Genomic DNA, 17754 nt, shown 5'->3' with positions numbered 1-17754 from the left:
GTTGAGAGGATTTGTTGCGCAAGTACTGCTGGTTCAATTGGACTCTGGGACGCAGCACGAAAAGGCGCAAACACAGTGCACTTCAAGCAGGCAGACCCAGCCCCCCCCCTACCTGTTACACTTGTGATGGTAAATGTGAGCCCTCCAAAACCCACCACAAACCCACTGTAACCACATCTAGGTGCCCCCCTTCACCAATAAGAACTATAGTAGTGGTGTACAGTTGTGGGTACTGGGGTTGGGGGGCTCAGCACACAAGGGAAGGGAGCTATGTACCTGGGAGCTTTTTCTGAAGTCCACTGCAGTGTCCCTTAGGGTGCCCGGTTGGTGTCCTGGCATATCAGGGGGACCAGTGCACTACAAATGCTGGCTCCTCCCATGACCAAAGGGCTTGCATTTGGTCTTTTCTGAGATAGGCGTCCTTAGTTTCCATTATAGCTGAAAATCAGAAACAACCAAGTCTAAGGACGACCATCTCTAGGGACAACCTAAATGTCAAGATTTGGACGTCCCCAACCGTATTATCGAAACGAAAGATGGATGCCCATCTTGTTTCGATAATACGGGTTTGCTCGCCCCTTCGCCAGGACGTCCTGCGAGGACGTCCTCAGGAAAATTGGGCACCCCTTTCGATTATGCCCCTCATAGTGTGACGTCAGAAGAAGGCGGAACACAGCGAAGGGAAGGCTAGAGACGTCGGGAGCGCCGCCTCCTTCACTGACGCTGCGCTGCTGGACCGCCACGGAGGTAAATTTAAAAGGAAAAAAAAAGAAAAGGTATGTTGGGGGGGGAGGAGAAGAGGGCGGGCAGTAGTTGAACAATGGGAGAGGGAGGGCGAGCGAGGTGAGCATGGTGCAGCGGCGCCCCCCAGAGGGAGGCGCCCCCCTGCCATGCTTACCTCGCTTACCGTGTTGGCACGGCCCTGTAGTTAGAACCTGGGACCTAATGAAGTCACCCTTACCGGTTCCTTATCAACTGATAAGGGATAGCAAGTTCTGCTGACAAAGCTGGATCCCATTGGAATCCATTGGGTTGAGACAGTATAAAGGAAGCACCCCGAGAGGTGTAAGATGCAGAGGCAGGGGCAGATGCAGAGGCAGAAGCAGATGCAGACGCAGATGCTGATGGAGGAGAGAGACAGAGCACCACCGAGAGCTGGTGTATCGTGTGATTCTGTTCCACTGTATGATTGACTGAATTGCTGGTATCCTCATTATTGGGTAATGTATCAATGATAATTAATACTAATAAACTATATCTCTTTAACTAATTAAAACTGGGTTCCTCTTTAATTACAGACTTAGCTACGGCTGAATCTGTACCGAACTGCCATGAGCAGATTCAAGGTAGGGAAAGCTAGATATTTGGAGGGCATATGTAACTTTGCCCAGAGAGATGAGACGGGCCACTGCTTCCGCTGCCTGATTAGCAAAGGCAGATTCTAAGAAAATAAACATATTGGTAGCCAGAGGATGGTTACTCCCTCTTGGGCTTCGAATCTGCCTTTGTAAATTTATTTAAAATTGCCCGAAGAGCTGTACGTTCTAAACCCTTTTTCTTACATTTTTTAATATCCTTATCCAGGCTCTCAAAACTGCCATTTCTTTCTGTAGCTTTTAAAAGTTTTCCCTAACAAGTGCTGTAGTTCACTATCTCAAGGACATGAGAATCTGGGAAGCTTGCCCACTTTAGCTGCCTTATCAGTCCAGCACTGCTTCGGCAGAGGAGGCTCTACAGTTCACTTTTAAAAGCTCAGAAAGTGATTTTTTCCCTTTTCCATTCATTTTTTTGTCCCTGTTCTATGCTGTGGTGGTTTAAGTTAAAACAGTCATTTACACAGGCATTCTTTTTAACCTCTCGCTGTCTATCCTCTGTCAACTGTATTGCTCCTAAATCCATCTAACTAACTCCCTCTCTTATCTTTTTCACACCTTTAAACTCCAGTTTATCTCTCGGAACTGGTACAACTTTTTTTTTTTCAACATATTCTCGACGGTGGACTTATGCAAGGGTCCTTCCCTTAACGCCGATGAGATTTATGATTCCCTATCTCTAGATTTTCAGTCTGCCTCCTTCGGCAGCACTTTCTGATACACAAACAGCCTTCCCCTGGCTGCAGTCCCTAATTACCACCTTTAGCTGGGTTAATTTTTTTAGTTAGCCAGTGCCAATTACTGGACACTGTCCCACCCTTTGTAGAGGTTCCGGACTTATTATAGTCTGTGTGGGTTGCTGCGCTTTCCCCAGTACTAATAAAGGGAGTAAGAAGCACCTTCTAACCTCTACCAAGGTACTTTTGAGGGTTTTAGGCCTTGTGCAGGACAATTTTTTGAGACTGGCCATTGCACAGTACATTTTCTTTGTCTTGTTTCTGGGCCAGTGGCCAACCATACATTGTTTACCAATTCAGCCCTGCTTGTGCTGTCTAAAGACACTCACTGAAGCAGGATAGACACGCTGATTTCAAACACACTTTTTACTGTCTTCTTACAGAGCTGTGGGTTTCTCTTGAGGTCTCTCTTTATTACAGAGAGCTGTTTGGACCCTATGTCCCTTGGTGAATACCCATAGGTAGTTTTTTTTTTTTGGGGTTGCCCTCATTCAGGTACTATAATTTTAGCTGACCATTACGTTTTTTTTTTTTAATAGGTTTTTTTATGTTCACCGGTCTACAGTTGGCCGAGGGGTTTTATATTGGTCAAGGTGACCAAGAGTTCCAGTTTAATACTGAGGGATATTTTTGTATTCCAGTCTAAATTGACTGAGGGTTATTCCGGTTTTAGGTGTGGAACTGAGTGTTCTTTTTTTCCGGTCTAGGGTGACCGAGAGTTTTTCCAGTCCAGAGCGGCTGAGGGTCCAGTTCAGAGTAACTGAGGGGTTTTTTTTGTCCGATCTCCTGACCGAGGTTGAAGGTTTTTTCTTCCGGTTCAAGGTGAACCGCGGCTTTTTTGTAATGCAGGTAAATTTAGCCACTCTGTCTTAAGTGTCTTGTGATGTATCCTGAGTGTACTCTCAATAAGTGGACGCACTAATTGATGGGCCGGGTTTAGACCGCGGGGTTTTGCTAAGTACCTTGACTATTACAAACACATATTGAGAATTTTTTTGTTTGAGTGCACATTGCAATTTTCTTTTTTATTTTTGTCCGGTTCAGCTAAAATTGTACCTTTATGGAATTGCCCTAGGCAACCCTTTCTTCTTACTTGAACGTATTCACAGGCCTCCTTGGGTGAATGTGGGGTATCTGAATAGCCCTCTTTTGTGAAGTCTCCTTGGAGAACTGACAGCTCTGAAGACAGATAAGTATACCATTTACTTCCATTTGTATTGTGATTGATTGCTGAAACACATTTAGACATAGTGCCAGTTCTGTTGTACTATTTGTACTGTTGCCACACTATCATATAGCCCTACACATAGTTGCATCACATAATTTGTGGTACCTTTTGGGCCTCACACCTTTCTGTCATGTCCTCACCCTTAGACACAGTCCTGAAGTTCTTTCCCAATGAAAAGAAAACTCTTACCCGCATTTGTGAGAAATGGTTTAAAGTGTGGAATGCCAATGATAAGACCCTTGATTGGCCTGCCACTGGTTCCTTTGAACCTACTAAATTGCGTGCCTTAATTGCCTATAATGACTCCCGTAAAACAGGGAAGTCCAGAGATAAATATCTCAATGCCATAAATAAATTTATCCTTATTGGGGAACAAGAAGGCAAGACCAGCCCTCTGCTCTCTGCCCAAACCCCAGCACATCCACCTGTGGATGCCACTGCACCCACAGCTCTCCCTTCATATGAGGGGACTCCACCCCCATATGAGCCAGGCTTTTCTGAGAAAACTTTTAACCTACGGCGTAGCCGTTGGCTATACGCCCATACCCCCCCATATCCTGAATCCCACACCTGCTCCAATCCTTCCTTCCCAGCCCGTCACATTAAACCAGCCCACCATGGTCCAGATCTCCGGTACGGTAGATCTGTCGCCTGTCCCGGCTCCTGTCCTTCCCGGTCTAGGACCTGTTGTTCCAGCCACCGTCAACCCTACCATACCTCCACCTGTTTTGCCAGGTGTGGTTGCCCCTGCTAGCCCTCCACCTGTTATTCCAGGTGTTGCCACCTCTGCCATTCCTACATCCTCTGTTCCAACTCCTAGCATCCCTGCCATTCCTCCACCTGTTGTTTCAGGTGTTCCCACCTCTGCCATCCTTCCCCCTGTTGTTTCAGGTGTTGTCACCCCGACTGTTCCAGGTGTAGTCACGCTTGCTAATCCAGGACCTGTGGTTCCTGTTGTCCCTGGTACTGTTACCCCTGCCATCCCCCAACTTATGGCTCCAGGCGTTGCTGCCTCTGCCATTCCTGCACCTATTGTTCCAGGTGCTGCTGTCCCTAACATCCCCTCTCCAGTTTTGGGTGTTGCTACCCCGCTCCCCCCCCCAAGCTATACTTCCAAGTGCTGTCATGCCAGCCATCTCTCCACCCACATTTCCAGGTGCCACCCACTGTGGCCCTTGGTGCTGCTATCCCCACTCTCCCTCCACCTGCTATCACAGGTGCTGTTATGCCTGTTCCCATCCCCCCTAGTCTCCCCGAACCTGTACCAATACCCCGACGTAGGTCTGGTATCACCAGCATGGTTATACCTGCTGTCCCTAATCCTGCCTCCCGTTCTCCTCTCCCTGCACTACTGCTCGATGCTGCAGCCTCTAACTTGTCCCCTTACCAGGGACTTCCCATCCTTCCATGGCAAGCACCCGCTGCCGGTGCAATTCCAAATAATCCTATGGCCCTGTTTGATCGCATAGATCTGGCCGTTGGAGATTTGCTGTTACCAGGGCTTGCCACCCCTTCCCACCCTGTTCAAGTCCCTCAGACTCCAGATAGGGAACCTGTTGTTCCCGATCCTATTATTCCTGCCCCACCCTATGTCACCACTGGCCTCCCTCAAGCTGTCTTGGCTGGACAAGCTGTGACTTCAGCCCAGTCACCACACCTTACTGCTGCTACGGTCAGTGGTGTGACTCTCCCATCTTCCCAATCCCCTGTCCCTCCACCCCTTTCACTGGCATACTCCTTGCATGCCCATGATGGCACCACCCTCACTGAGTACACTGCCTTGCCATCGACTTCACCCCCCATGGCCACCGCTCACACAGGTGCTGCTGAATGGCCACTCTTGGGTGCACGCCCCAAGATTCCTTTGGACTGTCCCCCGCGTCCCCAATCGGTCCCCTTAAGTCCGGTGACAGCTTCGGTTGCAGATAATCTGCCTCCTCTGAAGTGTAGGCTAATTGATCACTCCCCCGTGGCTGATCCACAGGTTGTGCCCATGTCTGCACAGCCTCTAGCATCTGGCCTAACGCCCCCTTTGGCGGGCCACTCTCTATTGGTACAGCATTCACCAGCTGATACCATGCCCTCACTTTTGCCACACGAGGCTCCACTAGTGAGTTCTACTACCCAACAGCTCCCGACTGAGTTGCTGTCTTCCAGTACCTCGCCCGTAGCATTGTCCACCTTGGACAGTGACTCTGCATCCTCCACTCTGCTTCTGCAGGACCATACTATTAATGACCGCATAGATGCTGTGATTGCCCGACATTACCACCCGGTTTATGTGAACAGCTATCCTCCTAATATTGCAGACAATACCCGATCCAAACAACCTTTGGGATACAAGTTACCCGATGGTACTGACTACAGCCTTGCTGTACTCACCCCTTCCACCCGTACACCCCCTGCCAAAGTCTTGCCGCTCCTTAACAAAATGTCTGGTGGGAAACCTCACACGGAGTATACTCCTTACTCCGCTGCTGACCTGAATACCTTGGTTCAGCAACTCCCAGACATTACCAATGGAGGTGGGTGATGGATTCGCCAATTCCGAGAAATCACACTTGGAACCTCATTCGCTGTTGGCGATATCAAAGCGCTCTTAGGTCGCACCCCCCACGCCAATGTGGGTGACCTGTTTACACAGGCAGGCTATGCTGAAATCATGGCCTCCACTACCTTTGATGGTAATCCTTTCTCATTAATTGAAGACAAATTAATGGCTGCCATATGCACTGCCTTCCCCGCCCATAAGGACTTCTCCATCCTTACCTCCCAACGCTGGGTTCCAGACACAGAACCAATTGAAACCTTCCTGTTGCGGATGCAACAGCTATACCGAGAGGAGACTGAACAGAGGTTTGACGCTACAAATGCTCTACCTGTCTTTTATCATCTCCTCAAGGAGACCCTTCCTCCTAAAGTTAGAGAGGGTCTTGATAGTACCGTTGGCCTATCCCATAAGCCATGGCCTGAGATGAAGGACCATATATTGCACCATTGCAGAGTCCTACTTAAAAATTCACAGAATGAGCTACGTAAGGAACAAGCCATGCGTACCCATCTTTTGACCCTTAAGATAGCCAAACTGAAGGATGAACGGTCTCAACTGACCACTCCTTCATCCTCCTCTGGTTCCTCCTCCAGATCTCGTTCCAGTTCAAGTTCCTCCATGTCCTCACCCTTTTTCCCCTCAACTCCTAGTGACTGCTCACCCGATTTGTCTTCCATCCGTTACGGTACCCCATCCAGCAGTTCCAGTTCCAGTCCAGAGATTCAAACCCCTTTTACCCACTGCCCTCCAGATTGTAAAGACTCTCCTTTTTGTGCGAAGCATGACCCTCCACCCTCACCCCACTTCACCATGTACTCTGGTACTTATTACAATAATGCCAGCGGTCCCAACCCTAGGTCCTACCCAAATGATACCAGAAATGGCTACCCCATGTCTCGTAGTAGACCACAGCACAGAGGTCCACCACATCGTGACATGCGACCCCTGGTGGGCACTAACCAGCCTAGCCCCAATTTCCGAGCAAATATTGAATGCTGGCGCTGTCATGGCTTAGGCCATTTCGCAGCTGAGTGTCGCCAGGATTCACGATCCTTTGATAGACATGCCCTGCGCAATAATTCACCTGAACGGCAATCCTTCCCTAGGTGGAACCCTGATAGCCTCCGTCCTCAGTGACTAGGCGTGGTCCGCACTGAGGCAGGTTATGAAGACCCCATGATCACGTTGCTGATCTGCAATATCCCTGTTTCATTTCTCATTGACACAGGAGCTTTTCGCTCTGTGCTGGCCCATGTCCCTCAGAAGCTGAAAAAGCATTTGAAATTCTCCCATGAAAATCTTACCACTACAGGTTTTAATGGGGTTCCCACGGACACTCCCATTCTTGAACCCTTACCTGTCCAGTTTGCAGATCAACTTTTATCTGCATCACTGCTGTATGCACCTGTTTGTCCTGTCAATTTGTTAGGCAGAGACTTGTTAACTCTTTTCAAGTTTCAGATTAATTTTGATTTGTCTGGTCGCTTGGACCGTAAGTCTCTTTTAATGACAGTGACTTCCTATGTGGATCAGCAGATCACTGCTGCCCTTGACAGGTTACCTGATTATCTCTGGGCGTCTCCCTCCTCACCCTATGGTGAAGTGCTCAATCGCTCTCACCTTATTCAACTCTTGCCCGGTTGCAAGGGTCCCCAAATTCCTCAGTACCCCCTGAAACTGGAAGTTGTTCAGGGTGCTCAAGCACACATTCAGTCCTTATTACAGCAAGGCATAATTGAGAAATGTCACTCCCCCTTCAACACCCCATTGTTCCCAGTTAAGAAGAAAGAGCCAGGCCAGTGGCGCATTGTGCAAGACTTATGCGCGCTAAATGAGGTGACCACCCCCATCTTTCCAAACGTGGAAAACCCCACCACTCTCTTAAATAGCATTACCCTTCAGAAATACCACTCCACCATTGATTTGTCCAATGCCTTTTTCTCTATTAAACTTAACCCACAAAGCCGTCCTCTCACTGCTTTTCAATTTGATAACACCACCTACCAATGGACACGCCTTCCACAGGGTTTTATTGACAGTCCCACTATATTCTCTCAGACACTGGCTGCACATATTCATGAATTTAAAGATCACGGATATGTCCTGCCACCCCACACTTCCATCATTCAATATGTCGATGGCATGCTGATTACCTGCCCCACCTTTGATACCTGTTTGCAGGTTACTTGTGACTTTCTGGCATTCTTAGCTACGAAGGGTTACAAAGTAAACAGAAAGAAGTTACAGGTTGCACAGTCTCGAGTTACTTTTCTTGGTCATCAGATAGGCTCTCAGGTACACGGCCTAGCCCCTGAGACACTGCAACACGTATCTGCTTTGCGCATGCCTGAAACGGTTTCCGCTCTCAGAGCTATACTTGGATGTTAATTTCTGTAGATTATGGATCACGAATTATTCAGCCCGTAGCCAGCCCTTTACAATTTGTAGCAGGCAAACAAAAACTTAACAATAGCCTATACACCTCACTACAGCAGAAACTGGAGATCTATGTCATTAGTAAAAGATGTCATGCTAAGTTCTCCATTAGCAATAATTGACGTCTCACAAAATGTCCATTTATGGGTTGTTCACTCTGAAGACACCTGGTGCGCACTGATAACTCAGGCAGACGAAGACATAGCGTGTGGGTACCTCTCAGGCTCTTTTTCCTCTGTAGAAAGAGCTTTTGCTCTCTGTGAAAAAAGGATTAGTTGCAGCAGCGACTGCAATCCTGAAGCTGTACAGCTATGTCCCCCATCTTCCTATCGTCTTGCACACCTCTCATGACAAACAGATCAGTCACATGACTGCTTCTCACCTCCAGAAATATCAGGTACTTTTATTCAGTGTAGTGCATTCCATCCTTCCACTGACAGTGAAAGACATTCACCATCTTGATCCTCTCTTTACCCTTATGCTTGCAGACCACAGTGCCCTTTTTCCACACCAGTGCACTTCATACTTGCCCCCTTTGCCTGACTGTCTTACAATTCATTATGAGCTATTACAGACTGGTCAAGTGTGGTTCACAGATGGGTCCTTTCAGCATGACAGGGCAGGTTTTGCAGCTGTACATTACACACCTGATGAAGAAATACTTGACTCTGTCCAGTTTTTACTCCCTGAAAATTATACTGCTCAGACAGCTGAACTTGCAGCAGTTTTGTATGTTTTACAGTTTAAAGCTTTGAACACAGTTCTTTCTATTGTAACAGATTCTGATTATGTCTTTTCCTCTCTACACTCTCATGCACGTAAATGGAACAAGAGGGGTATGGTTTCCTCTACTGGTCAGCCTTTAAGCCATTTACCACTTTGGACCTCATTATTTGAGGCCCTACAGGCCCGCCATGAGAAAGGCCTGCGCACAGCTATTACATGGATTAAGGCTCACCAAGAGACCACCTTCTCTTTTGCAATCAATGGCAACAATCTCGCTGATGACCTGGCATGCCAGGTGACGTCATGTCCGGTTTCACCGGCCCCTGACCTCACTCTGCCGCTGCATGTCCCGGATGCCTTCCCCATTTCCCTTGACACACCTCCGCCCACACCCCTCCCTTCCTCTCCCTCCTCTACCCCTCCCCTATCCCCCCTGCCCTCCCTTCCTCTCCCTCTACCCCTCCCCTATCCCCCACTGCAATGCCTTCCCCTCCCTCCTCTACCCCTCCCCTATCCCCCGCTGCCCTCCCTTCCTCTCCCTCTATCCCTCCCCTATCCCCCGTAGCCCTCCCTTCCTCTCCCTCCTCTACCCCTCCCCTATCTCCCGCTGCCCTCCCTTCCTCTCCCTCCTCTACCCCTCCCCTATCCCCCGCTGCCCTCTCTTCCTCTCCCTCCTCTACCCCTCCCCTATCCCCCGCTGCCGTCCCTTCCTCTACCCTTTGCCACCAACATTTAGAGCCACTGGACTGAAAAATCCTGTCCTATGACCGAGCTTCTAACCCTCACAGACAATACCTGCCAGGACGTACCACCTGTCCCTGTACGGAATATTGTCCATCCCCCGGACTCCACCCTTGTTGATCTGTCCACTGTTGAACTCATTGCTGAGTCTGCACCTGCCATTCTCCCACCGGAACAGTGTGACGCAAGCCCACCCGGTTTTCCTGAACCTCCAAGCAACACACCACAGGACTTTCAATTTTGCACACCTAAACTTGCACTCGAAATTACTGTTCTTATTGTTCTTATAATTTTGCTGCTTGGTCTGATAATTTATGTATTTGAGAAACTCCATGAGTTCCTCCAGTACAGAAATTACGGCCTAGGGGATTGCTACTGAATTCCCTCTCCTTTCCACTGTTCATATTTGGGCTCTTTTCTCCTCCTGCTTTAGGGAGGTAGTTCCCACTGCATGATCTCACCCCCTGGGTAGAGAAGAATCCATTAATGCCAACCTTAGCCCCTGCAATAAAGATTCCATACCAGGTTCGCAGAATTGAAACTGCTAAAGATTGGGTTGTTCTGTGCCCATGCCCGTGCAGATCCCTTAGCAGTTCCCTTCCCATTTGACCTCTCCAACCATCCAGAGAGTTTCCTGTGCATGTTACACTTACTCCAGGTGTTAGAGCCTATTAATCAGTCTTGTCAAGCTCTAGGAGAGAGCTATCCTGCATTGCCCCTACGACACAGAGTTCCTCCTGTATTCATAAGGCCCGGTCCCACTACCATGTTCCAGACTTTTCTGGCCAGGTACCCAACTCAAAATTCCAGATTTGTAGGTAATTTGACTTCCTGTAGATCTATTCATTACAGTATTGAACAGGTAAATTTTACTGCCTTTTCTCAAGCCCGTGCTGATGTATGGTGGTATTGTGGAACCAATGCTCTTTATCACACCCTACACAGAAGTTGGAAAGGAACTTGTGCCCTTGTTAAATTGGTAATTCCACTAACGATCGCCTCCCTAAGTTCACCCCATTCACCTTCCTCCCACCGATCTAAGAGACAGGCCTCTGTACCAGGCTCATTTGATTATCATGTCTATATAGATTCAATAGGAGTCCCTAGAGGGGTACCTGATGAATTCAAGGCCCGTAATCAAATTGCCTCAGGATTTGAGTCATTCGTCTTTCCTTGGGCTACAATTAACAAAAACGTAGATTGGATTAATTACATCTATTACAATCAACAAAGATTTGTTAATTACTCCAGAGATGCTATTCAAGGAATAGCAGCACAATTAGATGCCACCAGTAGAATGGCAATGGAAAACCGAATGATTCTTGACATGATGACAGCATCGGATGGTGGTGTGTGTGTTAAACTAGGTACTCAATGTTGTACTTTTATCCCCAACAACACTGCTCCAGATGGGTCAATCTCCAGAGCTCTGGCTCACAACTCTGGTATTGACACCTCTTGGACAGGTTGGCTGGATAAAACTTTTGGAAAATGGAAGAATATTTTTGTTTCAGCTGCAATTGCTATTGCTGTTTGCATTGCTATTTTCATAGTTGTAGGATGTTGTATTATCCCATGCCTTAGAGAATTAGTACTACGTGTAGTTACCGCTGCTATAAGCAAGAGAGAACCTGCAGGTCATTATGTCCTGTATGAACGCTTTACCACTGATATTGAGCTTGTTGCTGGAACAGAAGAAGGATCATATGCTTCTATGTACTTTTCAAACCATTAGTGGTTAACATGGCCTTCGTATATATTTTTGGCCTATTACGGTTAAGTCATTTGCAATATTCATCATTATAAGACTCATGAATTTGCAATAGTCATTAATGTCAATAGATTTCTTTTATATAAGATATTTACACTCCTAGGAATGTTAAATGAAATATAGTTGCCTTGTTATTTCCAATTTGAGCAATACTTGAACACTCAGAACATGACTACTGACTTACTGTTGTAGTAATAATCTTAGCTTGTTGCAGTCATACACTCAACCTCATTGATTCCTTTGTATGATACCTAGGCTTATGTGAGTTCTCATATTCCCAGGTTTTACCTGTTCCAAAAGAGTAGCTGTTGAATACATAGTTAGGTTTTTTCTGGGTGGTTTACCTTAAGAGGGACACAGCATAGAAGTTTTACGTAGTATATATCTATGTACTGGAAGCTTGACTTTCACTACGGCCTCAGTCCCATGTCTTGACAGAGCATCCCTCTCACTTCAGATATATATATCTTCCCCCCCACACAGGACTCTATGAGCCCTCTGGAAAAGATGGCCACACCCATAGTCAGGTGTGCCGGCCCTTTTTAGAGGTCCGGCAAGAGGGGAAATGTATATATATGGCCGCCCTTGCTCTCAGTAAAATACAGATCAATGGCTCAGGCTAAAGAGCTAGGCCTCTACAAGCAAATGGCTCATAATAAGAGCTAGGCTTCTCTTAAAAATCCAAAGTCATCTCTGATGCAAAATACATTTATCTGCAGCACAAGCTGAACTGAGTTCTCAGGGAGCTGGCACGGGAGGGGGTCCTTTGCTTTTATAAACATGCCTGGGACTGGCATCGGTGAAGAGTCATGAAAGATGTTTTGGGCTAATGAAAGTAGATAAAGGGGTAGATGTACGTAGTTAGAGAGTACTCAGAGGGAGGGGGGAGCTGAGAAGAGCAGAGTGACCGATGAAGTCATCTCGCCAGCTGTGCTCTGAACCCCTTTTGTGTATAGTTAGAACCTGGGACCTAATGAAGTCACCCTTATCGGTTCCTTATCAACTGATAAGGGATAGCAAGTTCTGCTGACAAAGCTGGATCCCATTGGAATCCATTGGGTTGAGACAGTATAAAGGAAGCACCCCGAGAGGTGTAAGACGCAGAGGCAGAAGCAGATGCAGATGCTGATGAAGGAGAGAGACAGAGCACCACCGAGAGCTGGTGTATCGTGTGATTCTGTTCCACTGTATGATTGACTGAATTGCTGGTATCCTCATTATTGGGTAATGTATCAATGATAATTAATACTAATAAACTATATCTCTTTAACTAATTAAAACTGGGTTCCTCTTTAATTACAGACTTAGCTACGGCTGAATCTGTACCGAACTGCCATGAGCAGAATTCAAGGTAGGGAAAGCTAGATATTTGGAGGGCATATGTAACTTTGCCCAGAGAGATGAGACGGGCCACTGCTTCCGCTGCCTGATTAGCAAAGGCAGATTCTAAGAAAATAAACAGTACCGAAAAGATGAAATGGGTGTAATCGTGACATTGAGAAATGATAGAGGTATCTTGGGAAGAGATAATAATCCAGTGATCCAACAGGCTGTGTTTTTTTCAGGATTCAAGACATTTTATGAGTAGAAAGCCAGGAAGATAGTGCAGCCAAACAGGATTGTAGAGGGGTAAGATTTGGGTTATGAGGAGTAACTGGGAAAATTAAGAGAATGTCAACTGCATAAAAGAAAAATTTGATAATAAGATCCTGAAGGAGAAGAACCAAAGGGCTAAGAAAAATATTAAACAGTAAGGGAGAAAGAATAGAACCTCGAGGAACCCCACCGTTAAGTGAAGAAACCACGCAGGGCAGGGTACTGCCATTTTTCAAGATGGTGGCACTGGGGGCAGAAGCGAATCGGCATCGCTCCTGTCTCTCCTGTAAGGTACATCAGGAGGGCTGTGGGAGGGATCGGCAGTGGGAGGGTGCCACTAGACACCAGGGATTTATTATTTTTTGTTTGAGGAAAGGAGTTTGGGTCCAGGGAGGGAGGGAGGGGGGCCACTAGACTACCTGGGAAATGAATTGCCTTTCTTCAAAACTAGTTTATAGGAAAGTGAAGTCTGCTGAAATTTAAAAAATGATTAAATGAGTTCATTTTCTGTAACTGCTGTTGCTTAATGTTTGTCATTCACTTTCTCTAGATTAGAATCTTCAGGCAGAAAACATACAGCTTTTTAAATAAAGCTGTACCATGAAAGATATTTTAGCTGAAAACTACCTTTCAGAAATAAGTGAACACATTTATTCAGTTTATCCCACATTCTGAGTAAATGGGTGGTAGTCCTACAGCCAGTGGGTACACTGAAAAATACTCTCTAGAATAGCCTGTTCTTGTATATATCTATTTACATTTTTTTTGTACGTATGCTGGCTTACTATGCATCGTCTTCCAATTGCACAGCGCTAAATAAATTACTAGATTTTTGCATATAGTAATCAATAGAAATCAAACAAAATAAAACATGGAAAAGAAAATAAGATGATACCTTTTTTATTGGACATAACTTAATACATTTCTTGATTAGCTTTATACTGAACATGCAGAAGTTAAATACCCCCTCCCCCCCAACAAAAAAAATAAAGTGCTTTAATTTTCACCAAATATCTTAGGGACCCTTTTACTAAACTGTATTAAGCAGTTTATGCTGCATTAACTGCTAGTGCAGAGCTGCGTTAAGGAGCTTTGTAGTTCTTTTGCAGTTAGTGCACAGTAAACTGGATGTTAATTGTTTTTTTTGTGTGTCTAGGCATGGCATGGGTGAAGAGTGGGTATGAAAGGAGCCTGGCAGTTAACACACTTCACTTACTGATTGCTAACTGCCTAATGCAGAGTTAATGCGCCACCACTTACTGTCTCCTATTTAGGGGGTGCTAAGTGCTTCTGCTTTAACTGGGAGCAAGTACTGTGCATTAATCTGAATGCTAAATACATGACTGCAATAAAAAATAGTGGGAATGCCCCCAGTAGGAGGTACGTTACATTTGCAGCTATTCCACAGTAAAATCCTGTTTAAGCTGTGGTAACTGCAAATGTTATTGCTGTTTAGTAAAAGTCACCTCCCCATTTAAAGCCTCTTGAGAGCAGGGCCACCAAGGGGGGGGGGGGGGGGGGGGCAGGGGCCAAAATTCCTGGACCAGGCACCAGAAGGTTCTGTCTCTCTCCTGCTCCTATGTGTCAGAATCCAAGTGATTGTGTTAACGCAGTAACCCAGGTCCAAGCACACAGAAGCAGGAGAGTGACAGACTGAGGGAGGAGCAGATGCAGGAAGGTAAGGGGCAGGGGTGGTGGCCTGAGTGGGAGGGGGGGCAGCAGTGGCCCTGCTCCAGGCCTGGCTCTGTCTCTCAGCAGCCCTGCTGAGAGTCAGTAATGTAGTGCCTTGTTAGTCCACTTCAATATGCAGTAATAAAGGTTAACAACAACAAAAAAGAAAGAAGATGAAAAACTTTTATCGGACTAACAATACATTTTTTGACTAGCTTTCGGAAGTGCACACCCCTTCATTAGGTCAGAACAGAATGAGAAAAAAAATCACAAGAAAAAAGTGAATTATAAAATGCATTCCAATATAGTCGAGAGAGGTTAAGGGTGTGAGGGCGGGATTAATGGATGATCAGAAGGCAGACAGGGGAAGTAGGATTTATGGCTTGCAATGCATCAGAAAGCCCAAGTCTTTAGAGTCAGTCACTCACCCAGCAGCGCAAAGGACAGCACGGTGTAGAGAACAAACCTCATTGTTCCCACTTTCTGGGGGCTGATGCTGAAGGCCACAGCTGGTCTCTGCTCAGGAACTTGTCCCTCTGAGTTCTGTGGTGGTGTTGAACTGCTCTCCTGTCTTATATAAGGGCACAGACTAGCTGAGTAATCAGAAACATTCATCTGTAGATGTTTGTTCTATGGATTACCCAATAGTTTCTCTTCCTATCCCTTCTCATCTCTCCTCCCTTAGACCAGGTCATTTAACAGGATGAATTTTTGAAGTTCTGGCACAACTATGGGCATGTCATAGAGTGTGAGAAAGTGTGAGTGTGTGTGTGTGGGGGGGGGGGGGGGGGGGAGACAGGAAAGAGCAAAGCTTAGTTTCGGAGATTCCCACCCTGTATCAGAGGGAAGAGCTGATTTTCCTGATTTCCCCATTCTAGACTGGAAAGTTTTAGCTTCTGAGAGGTGCTCCTACCTAAGATTGAACTGACCCACTCTTCTAACTTATGTGCTATTAACATAGGCAGGCTGCACACTCTCGCGCCCCCTCCCTCGCTTTTCCCCTCAAGCACACACAAAACAGGCATGAGACAGATTTTGGGAATAAATGGCCACAGCTTTATTGACAACACATTAAACTGCCCCTAGGAAGCACCCGAGCCTTGGGTTGGACATTGCAGATGCTCCAGCCCTCCGCCATGCTTATCCAGCTAGAGAGCCAGCATCTCCGCCCACGCGACGGCCAGCCTTGACTCCGCCCTTAGCGTGGCCGTGCATCCGCCCGCTTGGGACTGCGCCCCAGACCATAGTCCCACCTGCCATGTATAACCAGCGAGGTGATTGGTCTGCCAGCCGTGAGTGTTCTCGTCCCTTGCGTGAAGCGGGCAAGCCAGCTTGGGACTGCACCCCAGACCAGAGTCCCACCTGCCATGTGTAACCAGCGAGGTGATTGGTCTGCCAGCAGTGGGTGTTCCTGTCCCTTGCCTGAAGCGGGCAATCTTCCTTTTGCCTGTTGTTCCAGCACATCCCAGAGTTCCCAGGCTCGGGTGCCTCCGCTGCTGTGACATTGTACAGATTCTTTAAGCATCCGCCTGTGAAGAGACAACAGTAATCGTAGGCGAGCCTAAATTCCCTGCAGTGCAGTGATATACATATATGGCAAGTAAACAAAAGTGGGCACGTTCTGTAACAAACTTCTATAACTCTACAATGACATGGAGAACTAACCATGCAACCTGACCTTCAAAGGGAACTTTAACAAATGTAATGGCAACGCAATGCCATTCTGTGGGCACATTCTGTATCAACTTCTAGACTCTACAATGACATGGAGAACTAACAATGCAACCTAACCTTATAAGGGAATCTTAAAAAATGTAATGGCAACACAATGCCATGGGGAATGAACCATGCAGCACAACAGACAGTAACAAAACATACAATAGATTCTCTTGTGAGCGGTCCCAATAGTTTGCGGTGGGTATCACAGCCAAACAGGAAAATTGCACTCTGCTAGAACCCCGCTCACCTTGCACAGCACCAGATGAGCCCAGTGGCCATTCTAAGAAACTTGAAGGGGAAGGGAGGGTGGGGAAAATTCCCACGCCGCTAACCGCCGACCAAGAGACTCCCCTTGTCTCGTCGGCGACTTTTAAGTGGTGCAAGAGGGCATCCCCCGAAGCCCCGCCCCCCTCCGGCCCGCCAGCCAATGACCGGCGAGGTTCTCCTCTACGTCATTCAGAGGGAAGCCGGAAGGGAAGGGTTGCTCGGTTCGGGGAGCTGCTGCGTGGCAGCCGCCATGTTATTGGCGGCTGCTCGGCATGCACCTCGCCGGCCTTCTTTAACATAGGCAAGCTGCACACTCTCGCGCCCCCTCCCTCGCTTTTCCCCTCAAGCACACACAAAACAGGCATGAGACAGATTTTGGGAATAAATGGCCACAGCTTTATTGACAACACATTAAACTGCCCCTAGGAAGCACCCGAGCCTTGGGTTGGACATTGCAGATGCTCCAGCCCTCCGCCATGCTTATCCAGCTAGAGAGCCAGCATCTCCGCCCACGCGACGGCCAGCCTTGACTCCGCCTTAGCGTGGCCGTGCATCCGCCCGCTTGGGACTGCGCCCCAGACCATAGTCCCACCTGCCATGTATAACCAGCGAGGTGATTGGTCTGCCAGCCGTGAGTGTTCTCGTCCCTTGCGTGAAGCGGGCAAGCCAGCTTGGGACTGCACCCCAGACCAGAGTCCACCTGCCATGTGTAACCAGCGAGGTGATTGGTCTGCCAGCAGTGGGTGTTCCTGTCCCTTGCCTGAAGCGGGCAATCTTCCTTTTGCCTGTTGTTCCAGCACATCCCAGAGTTCCCAGGCTCGGGTGCCTCCGCCACAACCCGGGGACTGAATTCAGGGACCACGGGTCCCCCCCCTTTTTCTCTCCTTCAGAAATGTCTCTCCAAGACCACCTGGAAGTCGTTGAGGAGAAGGAAACCT

At 47.5% G+C, this 17754-nt stretch overlaps 1 protein-coding gene across 4 annotated transcripts in view; it reads right to left on the bottom strand.

Moving 5' to 3' along the window:
* TF (transferrin) overlaps positions 1 to 15460 on the bottom strand; it is a 642048-nt gene extending 626588 nt beyond the window's left edge. For all 4 annotated transcript variants that reach the window (XM_030215724.1, XM_030215726.1, XM_030215725.1 and 1 more), the window contains exon 1: positions 15259 to 15460. In XM_030215724.1, the coding sequence (XP_030071584.1) occupies positions 15259 to 15445 (187 nt within the window). In that variant the 5' untranslated portion in view covers positions 15446 to 15460. The remainder of the gene's footprint in view (positions 1 to 15258) is intronic.
* Between the last annotated feature and the right edge of the window lie 2294 nt (positions 15461 to 17754).

Source organism: Microcaecilia unicolor, chromosome 10 (genome assembly GCF_901765095.1).
Source record: "Microcaecilia unicolor chromosome 10, aMicUni1.1, whole genome shotgun sequence".
Classification (NCBI taxonomy): Eukaryota; Metazoa; Chordata; class Amphibia; order Gymnophiona; family Siphonopidae; genus Microcaecilia; species Microcaecilia unicolor.
This window is presented reverse-complemented; position numbering and strand designations above follow the sequence as displayed.